This window comes from Falco naumanni, chromosome Z, assembly GCF_017639655.2.
Source record: "Falco naumanni isolate bFalNau1 chromosome Z, bFalNau1.pat, whole genome shotgun sequence".
NCBI classification, from domain to species: domain Eukaryota; kingdom Metazoa; phylum Chordata; class Aves; order Falconiformes; family Falconidae; genus Falco; species Falco naumanni.
The window spans coordinates 65,358,735-65,380,499 of record NC_054080.1 but is presented as its reverse complement, the minus strand read 5'-3'; the positions used below and the strand labels follow the sequence as shown (position 1 = coordinate 65,380,499).

The following is a 21,765-nucleotide window of genomic DNA, read 5'->3' as shown; positions in this document are numbered from 1 at the left end:
ACTTTGTCTGAGAAACAAACACAAAAGTAGCCCTTCAGGACCATAATAAATATGCTCAAGGTAAAAACCCAAAAAACAAAAGGCCCTGCTGAGGTAATCCCATTTTATCACTATCTTTCCTAAGCAATTCCACTAATTGTGATTAGTGAGAATCCCACAGGGGAAATAATGAGTGATCAAGATGCAGTATTAATAATGAGATGGTGGAAACGAGTTATGCATTGTGTTACAATGGAAAAGGTTATGACAACACAAATCTGCATGATTTTAAAGAAAAAGATGTGACATTTTCTGCACAATATTTACAGGTATATAAGCTTTGATCCTCACAAAATACCTTTAGAAGAGCAGAATTCGTGAAAGAAATGTTAAGATTTCTTTCAAAGATACTACAGAAAACTAAGACCTTTAATATTTAGTTTATAAGAGTCTTAGTATGCCCCTTGTTCTCATGCCTCTTTCCCACCTCAGTGGTAGTTTACCTCTAATGCTGGGGTTGATAGCAGGACATGGGTTGACTGAACAACATCTGCAGCATGTATGTTATTGTGATATGCCACATCTGCATGGTAATGGTCTTCTAGGGTCATCAAGTAAGTTATTAAAGTATCTACTGGAATCTTAAACATTTTTAACAAGTCCCGTTCCTAGGAAAGGAAAAGAGAAACAATTAAGATTACAAAGCACTAGAAAAATCTGTAAGATAAGCAAAAAGCATCACGGCTGCTGCTACTTGCCTGAAAAATGGTGTACATGATGACAGTCAATGGTCTGTTTCCAGACAACTCTGCTACTCTGAAAACCTGAAGGCCCCATTTGTTCACATCTTCCAGTTCCTAGAGCAGAATCAAGTAACAAACATGTTGGAACCTAACATACAAATTCCAGTGATTTTTGATTGAAAAGCTACAAACAGCAGACTCGTGAAGATTCAAACCTTGCCACTGTGAAATTTATATGCTAAACCTCCGGGAGGGGGAAAGCTGCTGCTACTAATCTTGCAATACTGGAATTTGCAGCTACTTACTCTTCAGATTATAATTCACTCGGCAGGAAAGAGTGCCTCTTAAGTGGATTGCCCCCCAGGGAAAAATGCTACAGTATCTTGAATGAGCTGAACTGACACGCTTTGCTATCTCACTGCCCAGTCACAGCAGAGTTCAGCAAGGAGGATACCTCCAGGGATGCTGCACTTCTGCTGCTCTTTCCCTGGTTCTCTGAAACACTTAAAATAAAGGGGGAGATTCCTAAAAACATAAGGATAGGCATATTTCAAAATGCGAAACTCTAAAATTAAATTAATAAAAACTTTATGCCAGTTTTAGGTTACTGCGAACTAGTTAGCAGCTGTTGCAAAAATCATAGGAAATGATTCAAAACAAAACCACAAATAATGTACGTAAAAAGATACAGTAAAGACAGGACCTGGAAGCATAGCTCTAATGCTATACACCAGTTGTGCATTTTCAAAAAACAGGGCTGCTATAAATTTCATTCCTGTGACACCATATGGTATGTTTACTTTTCATTCTTCAGATATTATTTATGAATAAGCAGATTTATTAGTGCATACACAAATACTAATTTACATTCCATCTCCAGATGAAATGCTGTTCACGCGGAAGTTAACCCTTATGTCCTGATTCTGATTGTACTTGTTATTTTACCACTTCACCAAGTTTGTATTATTTCAAGTGAGATCACCTTTTGGTGCTACAGCTTGAAATCAATGGTTATAAGCAGAGGGTGGAATAAAACTGACAAGTCCACCCTCTATCTTAATTCAATGGTTTAAATTCAAGGATTTATATATTCTCCACCTTGGCAAGAACATCCTCTTGGTCTGTTTTAACTCCAAATCTGGGAATACTGGAATTAGTGAGGCTGGAGCTATGCATCAGTTTTTTGACTCCACTGATCTGCGACATTGGCCTCTTCTTTTTCTCTTTCTCCTTTTGTGTTGGAGAAGGGATTTCAACTTCATGTTGTTTGTCTTCAAAAGAATGAAGAAAATAATTTTTAAAGGAATTACAAATATTATAACATTCACTGTTGAGTTGTATCTTATAGATATCGTAATCCTTAACAACACTTTTTATTATTGTTGTGTTTAGAGATTTTGCAACAGATACTTCATATAAAGAACAGTGAAAACATGGGAAATAAACATAGACCTATACCTCAGTAGAAGCAGACCTCTATTTCAGGAATTGCCTCATTATTTCTGAACCAGCTTTGTTTAAAGTGACTTGTGACTGATCCATTTCCACTTCTCCTGCACACCTAGTACTGTAGATAGGGTCAATCCTTTCATTATAAAAATGTTATTATTACAGCTAAACAGAAATGTAAATTTCCATTTTGCAAGAAAACTTAAAATTTCTTCTTTTCTAGGAAAAACACTCTCCAAAATTGTATTTCAAACCCAATCAAAACAGTGTCTTACATAAACCTTTACAAAAGGTTTTCAGGACTTGAAGGACCTAATACTTATGGACTGGTTCTGTTTGTGTTAAGGCTGTAAAACACAGAAAGCCTTTTGCCAGCCACGTCTACAACTGCTTCGGATGTAGAGGCAGTTCATACCAGCATGTCTGCACCTCCTAACCAAATACCAACAAAAGGACTGTTTTGCTAATCCAACATTTTGCTGTGGGCTTTTGCCTCCATAGAAGTGTCAGTGGCATCATTTCACGTACCTCATCAATTACATGCTAGCAAAACTTTAGACAAGGATTAAGTGGCGAGTATAGTCTATTTAGGCAATGGCCAGCTGAGTGCTGCAGAAACAGTATGGGGGTGTGGAGCACTGCAGACATCTGTGGTCCCCAAAGAAAACCAGGTTATTGCAACAAAGGATCTGATGCCAAAACTGCTAGGAATTTGCCTTAATTTTAGTTCTTTTTATTCATACTGTATTTCAAAACAGAGTTTTAATGACTCACTCCAAATTTTCTCTTTGCTGAACTATACCTGCACCTTTTCTAGTCCTCCAGGAATATTCCAGAAAAAACAGGAAAACCCAGAACAGGCATTTTTAAGACAGAGGCCTAGCAAAAACTATGATTTAAAAAAAAGCTTAGAACAAAAGAAATTTAAATAAAGGAAAGAAAATTTGGCCCTTTCAAAACCTATGTCTATTTTTTCCTTCCTGCAGTAGTAATTTTCAATAGACGCTAAAACCAGGCAAGGGTTGCAAGTCCATTTCTAATTACTAGACTTTTACTGCGTTTGCTTCTACATTTTCTTTCTCTATCCTTTTTTTTTTTTTTAATTACCCTTAAGCAGTTGCATTTACTGGACACCTCAAATTCCAAAGAAATCACAGCAAAGAAGAGACCATGAAAGTGTCAAAGTGTTCACCAAGCTTTAGCCTGCGGCACCAAGTTCCCCGATTGCCCCCACCATACTTCACCACTCTCCCTGTACTTTCTGTCAAGAAAGGGGGGAGGCAAAGCGCTGCAGCTCTTGTCTGTTGCAAACCAACAACAGATGAGGAGCAGCGACTCTTGTTCCGTGCTTTGATGTTTATAGTTTTGGGCATATGCACAAAGTTTAGACCCATCAAAGGGAGGTTCATAAGCCAAGCTGTCAGACTAACTCAAGTGAAAGGACGTGTTTGTCTGAACAACTTCGGATCTCCAGAGGAATTCTATGGGACTGCCTCTGCTTTGGCAACTATGAGCACACAGGGCAAAGGATCCTGCACCCCTCTAACATCTACAACAAACAGCTCGCCGTTCTGACCCTGGTTGTGCTGTGCTCATTGGCAGATTCTCTTACATTTTCCATTCAAAGGAAAACAGATTAATGGCACTGCAAAATAAAAACCTTGAGTATTATTATATTCAATGCAGGAGCCTTAATTCTTACACAAATCTGTTGTCATTATGGCTAACTTCAATACATGTCATATTCCTTCTTGGGAAAAATCTTTCCTCTTCTTGGAAAAATAGTCAATTTTATTTTTTCCAAAAAAATAAGAACAGCAAAATCTGTCTTCTCATGACGTGTTCCTGATTTTCAAATGTCAGAAAATCCGTAGATGTTCAGGAGATAGATTATGCATCAAAAAAATTAACTAACTAGACTCACTAAAGTTTTACATGGAAAGTTTTCCCTATTCACTTTGTTGCTCAGAACCCATATACTTAAGACTGTGTATGATGAAAATACTCTGTTTAAGCAATAATTCTGCAGATGAGTTGTATTCCCAATTTATTCTTCCTGTACTTAAAATTTTAAGTATCCTAGTCTTTCACGCAGCCACAAACCACTACCCACGGCTTAGTAACTTAGAAGTGACTGCCTTTCCAGCTCTCTTTCTGCTCAGGCTGAGGTCTCACGTGAAAGGCTGACATGCATTTCCTTACCCTGTCAAAATGAGCCTTAAGTTTTCAAGTAAGAGCATTCAGAAACTGGTATCTCACTCTTTTCAGCCTAAGTGGGTCACCTTCTCAGGCAACTGCACACTGTGACTTTCAGGGCTCCTAAAGCTGTGCAATATTGCTTCTCCATGACAAAGGCTCATCCCTTCCTTACTGTCTGAAACCCTACTGTGCCACAGCGCTCAGGCACACAGCTGCCATTGGGGGTAAACTGGACAGACACATTCAGTGATCCGTTCAGGATACAGTGACAAGGAGGATAAAATGTTTATTAAGCACCAGCTATAGTACCTCAAACAAATAAAACAAGATGTATCTTAGCATGTACGATGGGCACTCTTTCAAATACTTATCCTAGTTTGGATGTATCCAGCTGTGCCTGTGCTTACAGACACATCTCTATGAACCAATGGTGTTTTGCTCAAAAAATGCTTGAGATTGGTATATTATCTTTATCTTCATGTTCAAAATCAACAGTATGGAACCAAGTTTTACTAATTTCAACCAGTTTTAGCAAAAAAAAAAATAAATTAATAATATTTTCTTCTACAAAGCAATAGGGGAGGAACCATACTCTTTGTAATATTGTGTTTGGCTTTTTTTAATGCTCACATCCCCCCATGCCAAGCTCTTGAGCTGCACAAACTCTCCTGGCAGCAGCCTGTTCAGATATTGACTTAGTCATACTCATCCACCTGCTTATGTGCACACAGAACACCGAAGCATCAGAACTGTGTGCCACAGGATTTTATGAGGTTACTTGTATGTCCAGCACACCAAAACCTCTTAGTGAACTTTTGTAAGGGAAACAGAGTGGAAGAATTCTTTTTAATATACAGTAATTAATTCATTATATATTAATGTCTTAATGCAGTAGCAGTATTGCAGTTGTAACTTTACATGAAAATATGTATTTGAGTATTTATCTGTAATTACACACACAGGGAAACCACGCACACAAAATAACAGCTGTAAGGAAATTAACATGATCTCTGTGCTCAAACACTGAAAAACGAGATATTAAATGTATAGTCTCTGAAAACAGAAATTCACATGGAAAGATACTTGTTTTTAAGAAAAAACAAAAGAAAAAAAAATTAACTCTTATCACAGTTTTACCTAAGAATGTGTTCGATATGTATTCCGAGACCTGATTGCCCGACCTGCTCATTTCAGATAGGTGGGTTAGCTCCCGGTTGAGCATTCTTTTGAACTGGAAAACAAACAAACAAACAAACAAGTGTAAAGTTAGCAATCAAGATGTATTTTACTTAGGATGAGAAAACATAGACAATTTATAAGTGGGGAAAGGACGCGACATTAAGAATATGTAATAAACTAAGATAACTATGAAAGCAAAAATCACAAGTTAACATTGCTCTGCCCTACTAACTTACTCACGTGTTAGACAACGTAATTCTTAACCTCCTAAAACACTCCATAATGATTCAATTACTAAGGCACAGGGTCCTATTAATAACTGAAAACTATAAGACATATGTATACACAGAATTAACTAACATTATTGTCTTTTCATTGTTTTTAATTTTAATTTGGAAAGAAAAATTATTTACATAGGACTCCTTCTCTACTAGGATTTTTTCAGTATATTTGTAAGTTAATCTATTTGTTCATTTTTTGCAATTAATTTTGTAATATTTCAAGTTTATCTTATCTCTCATCATTGATCTGCTCAAAGATATTTGACAGTACTGCTCAAAACAATCAAAATGTCCTACTGATTCCCTACACACCAATATGAAGAGAGGTAGGTTTTGTCTTCTCTGTCTTAAAATTATTATACTGGATGAGCCCAACGACTTGACCATTCCACAACAGTCAGCAACTGCCAGTATATGTATGAAATGTCAGAGTAGAAAATACCTATCTCTGGTAACACCTTCCTTTTCCCTCTAAGTTGGCATTTCACTCTAGGCACTCTATAGGATAGAAGCAGATATTCACATTTTGCAGAATGTGTAATTAATTAGGTACTCAACATAGAGCCTTTCTTGATTCCTTCCAGACTCCAAGGTTAAATGGTATCTTGGGGCATTGTGTTTGATGGGTTAATTACATAATACAGCTCTAGCAATCTTACCTGCATTTTCATTGACTATAGCTCTGCCTTGGTATTATCAGCAAATAGAAAACAGTAAGATTTATTAACAATTCAAATAACTCTTGCCAATGTAAATTAGCATCTGTCACTACTAAATTTTGCCTCCCACTGTGCTATCCTTTCACTTTCTTGTTAGATTTCTCAGTCATCTTTTAACAAAGCCAAGTGATTTGTGCCATTTTCAGAATCATCTTTCACACTGTTCATCCAGTTACGACTATTTATTACATCAAGCAATGGCTATCTTTAGTATATACCCCTGTAAACATTCCTCTGTGTTGAAAATCGGTCATTTATTCTTCTGTACAAGATACAGCACTACACTGAACGTTAACCACCTCCTTTCCATCTCACTGGAATCAAAGCCCTTTCTTCAAAGACGCCTTGCACAGTGAAAGGTGTTATTTTCTTCACAATGTCTCTGTATGTCACCAATTATCGTATTGCTCACAGCGTATCAAATAAAAATTACCATTAGCTACAGCATTTCCCTGCCATCTTGATGTGCTATGAGCTCACAAAGTTCCTGAGCTACGAAGACTGAATCCTACTTTAGTCACAAGCAAAGGCTTAGCTTTGATCTCAGATAAGCTGTTCGCTAGTAAGTGCTCGACACATTTCTGAAAGTTGGAACCATACTGCAAATACAGCTACGCATGCTATGAACTACAGGGCTATATATTCTGCCTGAAACCAGTATCAATATCTATAGTGAGGTCTGATGTTTGCCACCAATGTCAAATGTTGCAAAAGCAAGTCAAGCTTGCCAAGCAGTAAAGTGACTGGTCCAAAAATCCTAAGAGTATTTTTAAAAGCCTATCTTTAAACTTTCAACACACACTGAAGTCAATCTTGCATGCTTTTTCTTCTGCACACATGAAGGTAAGAAACTGAAATATTTAAGCCAAAAATTGAAGCTGTCATGGAATGGCTTGTCTCCAGATGGTATCCAGAAACTGCAGCTTTAAATAAAAGATTGTGTATGGGAATCTTAATAAAATGTCAGAAGTTGACAAATATCGCATTAATTTCCAGGCATGTAATTGGTATATCCACTAGCGCTCAAATATACTCTCTCCTTAATTTAAATCAGCTAGTTCACCGGCTCTCAACTAAATAGGTTCTTATCTGTCTGTTTTTCTCCTAGCAAACCCTTTCAGATGATGCCCAGCTTTGCGATGCTGCTTTTGGTGTGGAGCAACACTACTGGGTCATGCTTCACACTTTGGAAAAAGGCCACCTAGCCACCACTGGTACATACTCTTCAGGAAATCTGCTGAAGAGTTTCCCAGCTTTGAAAGGAGAACTAATTGGTGTTTGTTTGCACTATGCTTTTTCTGCAGCCACCTAACACAACAAATAGGAAGGACTTTCTCTTTTTTTCCCCCTCCAAATCATAAATTTAATTGCAGGGAGTAGGTAGGGAGAAGGTTTGTTACTGCACATTGAGAATCACCTTGTGGAACTTAAAGGATCTGTTTAATAATTTCTTACTAAATATTTATTGTATGGATGTCCACAACAAATGGAAGGTGCATAGCAGTCCTTTCTAATGCCGTGTTCCCACTAGTCTGATGTTAAGCCTTGTCTTCCCACCTCTCATCACCTCGTAAGTCACCAGAACACAAAAGCTCAGCCATCAGCATGAAACGTGCAGAACAGTCTGTGTTGCTGCTGAACATGGGTGTACAGTAAAAAAAGTCCCACAGCTTGGGCAAGGCCCTCCTGCTAACAGCAAATTCAATGGGAGAAGCCTTTCGCTCTCAGAACCGTAGCAGCATGATTTTACAGAATCATAGAACCACTCAGGTTGGAAAAGACCTTTAAGATCATCAAGTCCACCTGTTGAGCCAGGACTGCCAAGTCCACCACCAAACCACATCCCCATGTGCCCCATCTACACATCTTTTAAGTACCTTTCAGGGACAGTGGCTCAACCACTTCACCAAAAGGGTTTTCAAGCATTGGAACAGGCTGCCCAGGGAAGAAATTCTTCCCCATACCCCTGGTGCAACGAGGCCATTTTCTCTTGTCCTATCACTTGTTACTTGGGAAAGACACCAACAACCACCTCAACACAGTGTCCTGCTCAGGTAGCTGGGGAGAGCGAGAAGGTCTTCCCTGTCCTCATACTCTGTCACATGTTGCTGACATCACAGCAACAAAACTTTAATTGATATTCAGTTTTAAGACATCTGGACTAAGCAGGGGTTTAAAGAACTGGTTTGTTCTTCCAATTATATAACAAAGCCTTATGACTGCCATCCACATTGAAGCAGATTAGGTCGAAGATCTTATGCAGACAGCAGTTTCTGAAGCTGAACAATAGTGTTCTTTGAGAACATAAAAAAAACCCCAAGAGATGAACAGTGGTCAAGATGCTCAGATATTTTGTTGATTACACCCTCTTTCGGTTTATCTGTATGTTACTTAATCCTCTGATGTTTAATAACTTGTCCTTTGGGGAAAATAAAAAATCTTTTTTCCTAAGGAAAAAAAACCCCACAATACAAAACCAAACCAAACCTAAAGCCCCTGCTTCTTCCTGATTTTACCAATTTCTCAAAGATTCCATTTGGGTCCCAAGTGCACCCATAACAGTTGCTACTTCAAAGAGTGTCATCTTTCCACATATTTATACATCTCTGCACAAATACTTTATAATGAAAGCCTGCCTAACTCTCATGTGGCTCCCACAAGATCTTACTGCAAATCAGAGGAGTTTGTTCTATCTGTGAGTTAACTGTTTCAGTTACCCAGCAGACATCTCTTAAGTGCCTGAAAATTGGCTGGACTATCCATACTCTCATTATTGTCCTCAGCCAAACAAGATGTGAAACTACCCTGTCACTAATAATAAATGCTAAAGATAGTATTTTAAGTAAAATAAAAATAATAATAAAAAAATATCTGAATGCCATATACCTGACAGTTGAAGAAAATCAGTCTTAACATCAAAACTGTGGTTACTAATAAACATTTATACCATACACTAGTTGTGATACTGTCAGCTCAGCATGGGGAGGAAGCAGAGGTTTTTGGATGATCTATGCATATATTGTGTTCTCCCTCAGAAAGGAAGATATCCCCATGTTAAGACTAGGCATTGTTAGATTGGAAAAATGACACATATACCCCTTTGGAATAACACAGCCCTTGATTATAGTCTAGGAAATTCCTCCTGGAAATGGACAGGCTATAAAGTATCCATTAAGCCAATTACACAGTTCTTCACTGCTGAATATGTATGTCATAGCAACATAGCAGTATTGTCTGAAAAAAATACTAAAAATATTTCCTTAAACAGATTTTTTAATTTCATTTGTTTCTATTGATTTTAATGGTTTTACTCTCAGCATGGGGGGTGGGGGAGCAGAGGGGGAACCCACACCACGAACACAGGCACAATATTCAAAGTAACATTAAAAATCTCTCAGAGTGATAAAACTACATGTACACTTTTACCTCCCTTTAGAAACCCAGAAAGTCTGGTAAGAACTGTAATCCATGAGAATAAAAATGCATACTTTGAGACAGGAACAGTTTCCTCATAGTGATCACCTCCAAAGGACATGTTACAAGTGAGGGACTGAGCCTGGTAGTTCAGGTCCTTCTGGGCTGAAGCACACTGTGGGCATCACTTTGCACATATAATACTGCTGTCAGCCTACGATAAATATACATGGGGGGGTGGAGAAAAAATAGGATACTTTTCTGATGTCAGCAAAGGTACATAAAGAATTTAAACTTCTGCAGTAACCATGTTCCTAGACGGCAGCCAGAGCACTGATGCAATTTTCTGAAGACTTTGCATGTATAAGAGAAAGAAACTTCCAACTCCAAAGACGTAGTGAAGATCCAACTAGAGTCAATGCATGGCCATGAAAAAGTCTGGGCTGCATGCTTAAAAGAGATATGGGGTTTATTGATAAGATTTTAGAACACTTCACATTTTTTGCATAAAGTTCTTGACTCAGTGACACACTCAGTGACCCAGAGGTTAAGTAAATACGAGCCTGCAGTTAATTGCATTGAGAGAGGCAGCATGCATAACCACTCATGGTGTAGATGCCTTGTCCTGGTAGGGCCTCTTCCACCCAGGCCTTCTGTCCCTCAACAGGAGATCTGCTGCACCTCAAGGACTGTAAAGAGGCTGCCTCCACTACAGACTTTGGCACCAGCATGGAAAGTGAAGCGAGGGCTAGAAGCAGTCCATTGACCAAAAGGCCCTATCCTGCTTGTCCTTCAGTTTGAGTGTTAATCAAGCTCCAAGCCCAATGGAGGCTGGAACCAAAATGCTCAAGAGCACCTGGAACCTTTCATTGCACTAGCTCCCGCACCCACACAGCCACAGATCCCAGTTTCAATCCTTCTGGCTGCCTCTTTCTAAGTAACATTTCTAAAAGCTTATGTGAACACAACACATCCATAGAACATTCATTCAAAACAGGGAACACTCATCTTACATGACTGTACTTTGTTTCTGAATATCTATCAGTGCTATTTTAAAAAGATGTCTGTAACACACAAAAAAAAGAATAAATGATATTACTTTACTTGATTTGAAAAGTCTTGTATTTACAAAAAAGAAAAAACCAAAAACCCAACAAGGAACGTAAAACAGGCCAGCCTTAGAAATTAATGTAAGGCTTTTGTTTATATTGCTTATCAATGCAAAACTATCTTTGATTGTAGCAGCATTCTTAATACAAAAACTGTATTCTTATTAACTAAACATTTGGGTTGAAAGCCCGTCTGTTCAATTAATATCAAGGGCATGCACTAGGTTTTATACATGAGCTTCAGTGAGGAACATAACTAAGCCTGGCATTGTGATAGTGGTGCTCATTGTTTCAAGGAAAGATACTCAGTAAAAGCCAGGGTTAAATACTCTACATGACAATCATTTTCTGAAATGTAATTAACAGAAGAAAATAAAGCACAGCCTGGCACATACAGAAAAATATGTATAGTAAGGGACGCAAACATATATAATAATCTCTGAGACTTCATGCTTCCTTAGAATTTCACAAATACTGTTTTGAACATCATAAAAAGCAGATCTTTGCCTCTCTTCACGTCTTTCCTATAATGTGCATACTGTGAACTTAAAGAGCACTGTACTACACTTGTGTTCAAGTACTGTTTAGCTTAACTAAAATCATTTGCTATAGACAGCATAGGACACTGCCTATACAGAGGACTGTTGTGGTTTGGGCTTTTTTTCATCTGTAATCAATTACAGCTACCATGCTGTCTGCTGACCTTCAATTAGCAAAAAAATCTATCCATTTTTAAAGGCTAGAACAGTAAGAGTGAACATTTTTTGAAGATTGGTAATTGGATTTTTCTTATTTAGCAAGTAGAGACGTGACAGCAGCTGCCTGGAAATACAGGGAACACTTCCATGTAAATTACAATAATTACTGCAGTTTCAGCTGAATGGAAAGTAACTTCATCTTATTTTTTGGTAAATGAGAAAGGAATCCACCTAGCTAGCATAATGGGATCCAATTTCTTCACAGATGGCTGATAAAAATCCTTGAGAATATACTGTAACAATTCTGCATTAGCAGGGAATGGTTACAATGACCTAATCGGACATAATGACCTAATGAGGGTTTAAAATTTTTATTTAAAAAAACAATCATTATAAAAACAGGTATTAATTAATACAGGCAAACATAAGAGATTCAGTCATGTGTAAGTATAATGCCTGTATTACTTTTGTCATTTAATACTTGCAATATTTGGTTCAGGAGAAATCAGAATTTTCTTTAAAACAGGATTATTAGGAACAATTATTGTATGTCAAGCATAGGATGATGATTCTTTTTCCTTTTTTACACACTTGATAACAATTATAAAGGCAACATTTATTTTTTTTAAGCACAAATGCACAAGTAGGGCTAAAACAAAGCCCAAACATGGTTTTGTATTAAGTGCATTTCAGTTCTGTACATTGATAGGCATAATGACTTAATTCCTTAGTGCAAAACTTTTCCATAGAGATAAAAGCTTATATAATTTCATTTTCTAGCAGTATTGCAGCTTCAAGCTAGTTCAAAGCTGCTCTACACAATAATGTAGATCAATATTACAAGATGACAATTTCTAGTGTTTTCATCAATAAAGTTGTCACACACACACAGAGGCTACCAAAAAATGCTGCTGGAACATACTGTTGATAATTTCACATTTCTTCAGCTATTAAAACCAGTATGAGTCATGCATTCACCCGTTATCCTCAGCGTCTTTACTTATGCCCTCTCCTATTGTGTGCTATCTCAGTTCTGAGTTTGTTGGGTTTTGGTGTTTGGGATTTTTGGGGGGGGTTTTTTTGTAATCTTTTAATGTTTAGAAATTGAGTTGTGTAGTAATCTTTTCCTAAAAGAAAACAAAAGTCTTCCAGATTTCTTTGGCTTTAGACTTGGTCTGATTATTCACTGAAGCAACATTATTTTGTAAGTCCCAGCACAGTTTCTAAGAAAGACTGTATACTGTGCAGTTCATTCTCATTGCTGAACAAAGGCTTGCTTTTCTGATTTTTTTTTTTACTTTCTGTGACTATGAATAATATGAATATCACCCACAAATACTCATGCTACCCAGTGATCATGCAATCATGCACTGCAAATCAAGGTTCTTAAAAGGTAAAACAAAATCCTACCTTTATGTAGCCCCAAGAAACTGAGAGTAAATAGTTTGCCTCAGGCATTTTTGATTTTTTTTTTCTGTACTACCAGTCTGCTAATCAGTTCTTTACTATCTGATAACGCAAAAGACTTCCAAGAAGAAAGATTCTTTCTTCTATCTCCCAATTATTTTTGCTGATTTTCAGGTTCTCAGCAACTGTGTGCACAGGAGGCATACTGAAATGAAATCCAAACGCATGGTCTTCTGATTGTATAAATGCCATTTGTAAAACTCCAGGCATTCAGAGGCAACATTGAAGAGACATATTGTACAAGCTGAAGAAGTATCTGAAGAGCTAGGGATATGCATATTTCCTGAACACCAGGACTTAATGAATAATGTACGTCAAGATGCTCAGATGCTGGAAAGACTTGCTTTATCAACAGCTACCAAATAAGGACCTGAAGGGGAAGCTACAAACGATGCCAGTAATCCCTCCCATAGAGCCTAACTAGCAGCCAATAGTATGTCATCTTAACGATATAAATCTGAGGGGCTGGTGACATGATGTACAGTAATTTCCCATTGGCCAGCACAGGGGACTCTCCTGAGCACGGGGTATATCTTTTTGGTTTTTTACAGCAAATGCCATTTAATAACGGCATCCCTGCCTGCAGCATTCACATACCATTCAAAAATAACTGGGTTAAGGTCTCCCTCTTTCAGCAGCATTTGCCAGCTCTCTTCAAAGGATGCACCACCCAAGCAGCTAAAATCAGTATTGTGCATATTCATATGGATAATTTTTCATATGGAAGTATATTTAGAGTTTTTTGTGAAGATAAAAACAGAAATAGAGCTACTAAGTTTCCTGATCAATCTGTGATGTAGCATCACAATAAAAATGTTTTTGGCTTTTATGCCATCTAGATTAAAAACTGATCTACTTAAACCACTGGGTAGTCTGTCAGTTTCTACTGCTTTTTTATTTTAAGAGATAAAAGCAGTTATTATTAAAATAAAGCAAGTCATGTGTCCTACAATTTCCAGTAAATGTTAAGTTTCCATGGAGAAGTCAGAAGTGAGATAGTAAGGGTTCTCAAATTCTCACTGTATTTATTTAACTTCAACTCATTCTGCCTTGGCAGATTAATATAATCAATTACAGCTATACATCATATAAAAAAGGGGATTAATTGAGCATGGAGTGTGCCAGTGAGCTGACTCAGAGAATTATACAAAATATCCCACCATCTGCCATTCAGAGACCAAAATTTGAAAGGAAGAATGCATTATCTTGCACTACTCTGTGCAAGGCATATGCACTACTGCAGCAAATTTCCAAGTCTGATTCCATCAAAAGAAGGGAGTGTTTCCCAATATGGCAGTGAGGAAATGTCTAAGGACAAGCCGAATGAGATGCAGCGTTCAGCCTAAGCCCACACTGCTGATTCACTGAAGATGCTGACCGACAAGGGTCATAAGGGAGGGTTTGGCTGAAGTAGATTCTGCTTCTCTGGGTGATGCTACACAGCAATGTCAGCAACGCCAAGTGCATGAAAAAGAGTTGAACCTGCAAAACTCAATAGGGCAATACATGATATTAACAGATTTCTTCCTTACAGAAATATATAGCAATGTGACAATTGAATATAGTTAATGTATTAAAAAAAAAAAACAAACATGAATGAACACATTACTGATGTGTTTTCCTTATAATACACACAATTATACCTGTCCTAGATGTACACAGGTAGATAAATATGAAACAATTAAGTTCTAAAAACAGACCTGGGTTATTAGAGAGTCAGCAAGACAAAGCACCCAAAAAAAGTGCTTCTGGAAAATAATTCTCATTTTTCCAGCTCAGCTTCATAACACTGAACATCAGGCTTGTCTGCATCTTTGTTGCATCATTTTCTGATAATCCACAAGAGAGCACTGCTGCCACCTACCCAGCATCAATGCTGATAATTGCAAAAATGCTGCCTCCCTTCAGAAGGCAATTTCAATCATGATGTAGAAAACAGTAAAGTAACAGCCATTATAATTGTGGGTACTTAAGTGAAGCATGTGGGTATGAACGTTTGGTTGCAATAGGTAGTATGAACAGACAGTGGAAAGCCAAGTTTTTAAGTTACTTCTCTTACTTTGTTACTTTGAAGACTGGTTCTTCGTTACATCTTATTAACAACTGCTCCCAAAAGCACAGAACTTGTTTCAGACAAGGAATATTTTAAATGGCTGCTATGTGAATTACACAAATTGTTTAGCATGTATAAAAAAAAAATCTTCCTTGAAGTTTTTTTGATCCCCACCAATGTATGTGACAAAGATACAGCCCTAATTACTGAATTTATTAAAGGACGGTATTTATAGAGCTATTAGATAGATAACTCTGATGTAAAACCATGAAAAAAATATTCTTCCAATGTACATATGTCATAACAATTTATTTTAGCTGCATATTAACTATATCGATAATAGGAAAATAACAGCTCATACTGACAGCTTATTACTAATTTGTATGATTCTTCCAAGATCCGCAGCCTCAACCTCATAAAACTATCAAATGCTGTGATACAATTTACTAGCACAACTTCACTGGCTCAGAAGGCATGCCCTATGACTTTAGCAACATGTAAAAGTTGGGAGATTTGTAGCAGCACTGATTTGCAGTAATCATTTTGGCTGATTTTCATCCTCAATTTCCAGATGGGAATGAGTAAATAATTAGCTTTAGAGGAGGTTATGCTGGATAGATGAGTGCACAGCAAATAGCTGCCACACACAACTAAATACCTAGAGCAATTCAAGGTAAGAAAAAGAGAATTTAGATATAAGCTGTAATCCAGCACTGTGAAAGGGAAATTCTTGTTTTCATACACAGATACATCCATGAAGATAAAACATGGGGTGGGGGGGTGGGGCTGGGTGGGAAGGGAATAATGACATTTTCTACAATGGTTCCAACAAAGCAAAGAATATGCAAATGAGAAAGTGATAATTTGAACTGATAGTAACTGAGAAAAAAGGAAGTTTTTAAGAACACTGTTGTGTGTTTTGAAAGCATCAAGACAATGACCTTGAAAGGCAGAAAGACGATGAAGTCCCTTAATACCCACAGGAAACGTTAGCTGTTATTTAATCAACAAGCCTGGACAACTTTCTTTGCAGGAGTCATAAAAAGAGCTGGCAGAGATCCCAGGAGCTGTGATATTCAGCTTTAGCAAATTTTGAAAGACTGCAAAAATGTTAATTTTCTGCCAATTAAAATTTGCAAGCAGGATGCCTGGGTAACTTCAGGCCACTTCACAAAACATCAGCCCTGGGTAAAATAATGGAAAAGCTGAAATACACATATTCTAGGCATTTGCTTGAGAAAGAACTAGGGCCTTGGAGCGTAATTAATGCCAGGCAGTATTGTTTCATGTCTCTGAACACGTAATATTCTTTGATTTTTGTAGGGCATTTTATTTAGAACTGTACAATATTCTGTAACAGCACTCCTAACGTTGAGAGAGGATACATTAAATGGATTAAGAACCTGATCACTGACCCAATTTCTAACAGCCATCAACAGGTCATCTTCATCTAATGGGACTGTTTCAAGTCAGGCTTTGCAAGATGTGAGACTATTTTACGGTATTCATGTGAAAACTTCCACAGAACAGAAAATCCAGGGGCAAAGGAGAAAGGTAAACTGTGAGGATGTGGAAGTCACCAGCAGCAGCCTCACTTGTTTAGTATGATGACACCATTCATGTAAAATACAGTTCAAAGAATTTAATGGCAAAAGATAGCCAGCAATAAGCAACACAGTCCGTGAGTACAAAATGGTGGAGTACACTGAAGAAAGCTGAAACCCTGAAGAGTTTAAAGAGTCACAGCAGAACACCTCATAGCAATACTGTGAGCCTCAAAAATCTGCATCTCCTGTGATGCTAAATAAACAGAGAGATACTATAAACACACCATTCTGGTGAGACCAGTGATGGAATAGTGCATACAGCTCTACTGTCTGTTTTCCTAAATGCTGTCACGTACAACACGTTGGAAAAAAATTACAAGTGTTATTCAGAGGATAGAGAAAATGTTTTATTGTAAGATAAAAAACTCAGGCTGTGTAGATTCAGAATAAGGCTACTGTGTAAAACCTGACAAAAAGGAAATAAAGTGTAGGGGACCTGGTTCACTAGCACCAAGGAAGCAGCAAGAAGCAATGGAAGGCAGCTGAATCTGCCTCAAACCAACAGAGCTGAAACCAACTCAAACTACGAAGAAGACATGTGGAGTAACTACAAGAATTATTAAATTAGCATACACCAGCAGTGAAGTGGTAGATCTTCTGTTCTTTGGTATCTTCAAATCAAGAAAAACAGTCCTTTTGAAAGACACATTTTAGACAAATGCAAGTCATATTAGTCAAACACAAGTCAGTGAGTTCAATATTTGCACAGCTATGTGCAAATTAGCCATCCGAGAGTCAGGAGATCCAGTAATCCACTTGGCCCCATGAGTCTATGTCAGCTCAATCTACCTATTTCAGATGCTCATTCTAGAAATTCTACCTTCTAAATAACTTGCATAAAGAGCCTTCGTGACATGTCTTCTACAAACATGCTCTGCTTGAAACCAACTGTTAAGAAATTAGAAGCTGTGCATCTGTGATGAAAACAGGATTGCAGTGAGTTACCTCAAACATTCTTATAACTGAAGCAGTAATCTTGAGCTCTGTGCAAGCTTCTGGAGCTGTCAGTACTCATACTTTTTAAACTATTTCTTGATTATTTAATAAAGGTCTGTACCATTGCCACAGTCAGTAAAAAGTTACAATTAACCTAAATTTTACTGTCCTTCAAGAAAAATGTGAGGATTTTCATTACTAGGTTGCTTTTTTTTTTTTTTTTTAATCATTCCAAGCAAGTGCAAAAGCATGCAGTTTCACCAACATTAGTGAAGGTTTTAATCCTTTTATTTATCTGTCATACTGATCATCACAATTTGCTAGAAGGACCTATAGCCTGGAAACCACTGTAAAGCATATATACCAGACTATGTACGGAATACAAGACATTCAAGGATAGCTCATTTCCAGCTCACGCCCCCGAGATCTAGAATAGGGCTTCTGATACAGAAACACGTTACTTGCAAGGGCAAGAATTATACCCTCAGAAGCCTGGCAGAAACCTTGATCCTCTAAAATAAAAGTATCTGTGTTCCTTTCTGGCTTTTGTTAGTAAGCAAAGATTCCTGAAGGTTCAGTCAGCAGGAAAATAAGATGGCAACATTTCAAACCTGAGGAAAGGATAGGAAGATGCCTGAAGGGCCACTTTATTGATTCAGTTGCAGTACTTCTGAACTGTCCCACAGACCTACAGTCTTGGTCTTTCCTTCCACAGGTCAGTGACGGGTAACACGGGAGCTCCAGCTGAAACATGCTTAGCTTACAGGGCAGAACAGTACTTCCTGGCTTTCAACTGCAACCGCTGGATTGACTATGAAGCTGCTGACTAGGAACCTTCAAAGAGACGTCTGAACATCTACCCTGAATACAAGTGTATTGGATGTAGTGAGTATGTCTAGAAAATGGCAAAGAGTAAAACAAAGAGGATGACAGCTAAATGCATCACTGACTTCAGTTTTCAAGGTTGTATGCATTACAAACAGGAACCGACAGCCTGAAGATATCTCATGAGCCAAATGAGAAGCCTGTTTGAAAATATCAGAAAACATTTTTAGTCTGAACAGAGAAGAGCAATAATCACTCACGTCAAATCCAGCTCCTACTGGTCACAAACACAGGACTGTTTTTACATCATTGGCCAACCCCATCTGGCATTTGCACTGACATGCACCCTAGCAGAAAGCCTCCCAACAAAATAGAAGGTCTACTCAGTGCTGGAAGACCATAGCAGAAAAGAATGGTTGTTTCATCCAGCAAGCAAGGGCATGTGGCTGAACTCAACAGAGCTAAAACCGAGAACTGGTCTGGAGGAAGCAGCAGGACAGCTAGGGACAACGAAACTATGCTGAATCAACCAGCCTCACCAAACTTCTCTGGGTTACACCTAAGCCTCCCTGACTAGAAGGAAAGAAAATGTAGAACTTCATTTAAAAAAGAAAAAAATCAGGAATTTTACAAATACAAGTTGTTCCAGCTGCACAGCTATCAGCTGCCACACACCAAGTGAGCAGCAGGGTTGGAGACAAAGCTGGGTCATAACGCTGGTATCAAAAAGAGATGAACTCCGCTGGTGGCTGAGAACCGATGGCTGTAGTTGGAATGAATTCCTAACTCTTCTGAAGGAGTCTCAGCTTTAAGGACCCTAACTATAGCATAACTTCTGCTTTAAAAAGGCTTTCTTGGCAGCTTCCTGCTTGTCAGAATTACATTCATTAAACACAATGGAAGCCTAAGCTATATAATTTTACAGAACTTTTTATTTGGGAATACATACTTCTCATGCATCAAATATGATAATTTTATGTTGCTGAACAGACTGAGATGACAACGTTCTTCTGAATTATTTTGGGAAAAAACATAGTAAAACCCAGAAACTGGGGTGTTTAATAAAGTTAGGCCCCTTTATTAATAAAAAAAAAAATATATTTTCTGGCAAAATACATAATTCAGTGTTTGTATTTAGTGCCCTCTAGTGGTAATATAAGCATTAGCTTATATATAGGAACACATTTAACTTTTTTCAGACCAGAAATTTCAGCGTGGTCCACCAATTTTCAATCATACCACAGCAGAGGTCTTTACAGGTTTTCTCTACAACTGCAGTATTTTCAATAGATACTCCTGAGCAACTGCACAAGCAACAAAAATTACACTGTATTTCAACCCGTTTTCTGGGGACCACTGGCAATATTTTAAGACACAATATTCACTTACAGTTTTCTTGCAGGAATTCTACATAACAATGAGCACAGTGTGTACATAATGGTTTCTAAAAGAACACAACCCTGCAGTAAATAGAGTTTAATTTCAAATATTTTGCTTGTTTGCAATATTCTGCTATATATTTATTTCCCTCAATTCAATGCTGTCAAAACGATGAAAATAAAACTTCAAAAGCTACTGTTAAAAGCTAATTTTAGATGACAGAAAAGTAGATCAGGGTGTGTAGACAGCAGATTTGAGGAGGCAGTTGCCCTAGCAGAAAGCAATGACAAATAGCTGAGGTGGTTCTCTCTGTATCCAGCGTGGCAACCCAAAGAATCAAATGCATAACCACAATCCCATGATTTTGTCCATTAAATTACTATTGTGAACAGCACCTGATGTGAGCAGAAGGCATTTCAAGTTCTGCCCTAAAAACTTTGTTTAAAAAAGCACTTTACCTTTAGTTGGATATATATAGATATGTATCAGATATCATAAGCCCACAATATATGTGTCCATACATACCCACAGCACACTGATGCAGAAATATTGCATATTTGTATCACAATGGGACCAGTTATTTACACCTCTGGCCTAGAAATGCCTCCAATGATACCCTGAGTTAAGGCAGTATTTTTTAAAATCTTGCTTAAAATCATTGCAACGTTAGTGGAAATACTTAGTTCACTCAGTTAATCCATCATATCAGCATATTTGTCAACAGACACTAAAATGTTTTGCTCCAAGTTTTTCCTCTGTAAATATAAAAGATGCTGGCACATAAATCAAATGTGTGCTCAGCTTGCACTGGACTTGAGCTCAGGGAACCTGGAGGAACCTGTGAGATTTTATATTTTGTACTTTTTGTATCTACTTGATATGCAAAAATCCATTGTATTTATGCAAGCGATTTTAATGACATGATTCTCTTGCTCTTAATCCTCCAACCAACTCTGCAGGGAACAATCCAAAATGAAACCTTCAAAACAGCTCTGGAAGGAGCAACAAATAACCACAAGAGAGCCCTAACCTGGAATTTTTATAATTATTCATTGCCTTACAATACCCTGGCACCAACTTTTTGCTTTACAATAATTACCATATTTTATAGAAACGACAATTTGGATGGAAAAGTGGAAAATAAAATAGAAATTATTTAATTATCACTTTACTTTCAGGACTTATCCCAACACACCTCTTACACAAGCTGCTGAGGCTTTACTCTGACCAAATCTAAAAACTAAACAGTTCCAGCGCTCCCTTAGAAGACCCATTCTCTGGCCTTCCAGCCTCCTTTTAGGAAGAGTCCTCTCTGGGAAGAGCAGAACCAAGACCTGTTGTATGTGGAAGGGAAAACACATTTATTCCTCTTCCCTTAATGCTTGTATTATGTATTATGTAAACTGTATCTATACGGTGCACAGGACAGTGAGATAGCCGTAACAAAATAGAGTAAGAAAAAAAACCCAAAATAAATCAGATATGGGACAAAAAGAAAAAGGTAAGACTTCCTCCTTAAAACTTTATCCACGGATGGCATAGCAATTAATTCTTAGTCGCATCTTTTTGCCTATTTTTTCTTAGGGACTGCTGTTGGCCAGTTCTGATCTTTCTCTTCAGCTCTTTCCCTTACACACATCGCTTCCTGTCTTGGGGACAATGACAACAAAACAGCCAAAACACTGCTATCACCTTCACTCTGTCCCCTTACCTGCCAACAAAAATGC

The 21,765-nt window shown here is 37.7% G+C and overlaps 1 protein-coding gene across 3 annotated transcripts in view; it reads right to left on the bottom strand.

The window, feature by feature from the left end:
* PDE4D (phosphodiesterase 4D) overlaps positions 1–21,765 on the bottom strand; it is a 355,973-nt gene that overhangs the window by 7,597 nt on the left and 326,611 nt on the right. For 2 of the 3 annotated variants that reach the window (XM_040579497.1, XM_040579498.1), the window contains exons 7-10: positions 5,508–5,601; positions 1,821–1,993; positions 738–836; positions 483–647 (exon numbers count right to left, since the gene is read on the bottom strand). In XM_040579497.1, the coding sequence (XP_040435431.1) occupies positions 483–647; positions 738–836; positions 1,821–1,993; positions 5,508–5,601 (531 nt within the window). Of the gene's footprint in view, positions 1–482; positions 648–737; positions 837–1,820; positions 1,994–5,507; positions 5,602–13,180; positions 13,563–21,765 lie in introns of those variants that run through there. The other variant, XM_040579499.1, reaches the window with a different exon arrangement.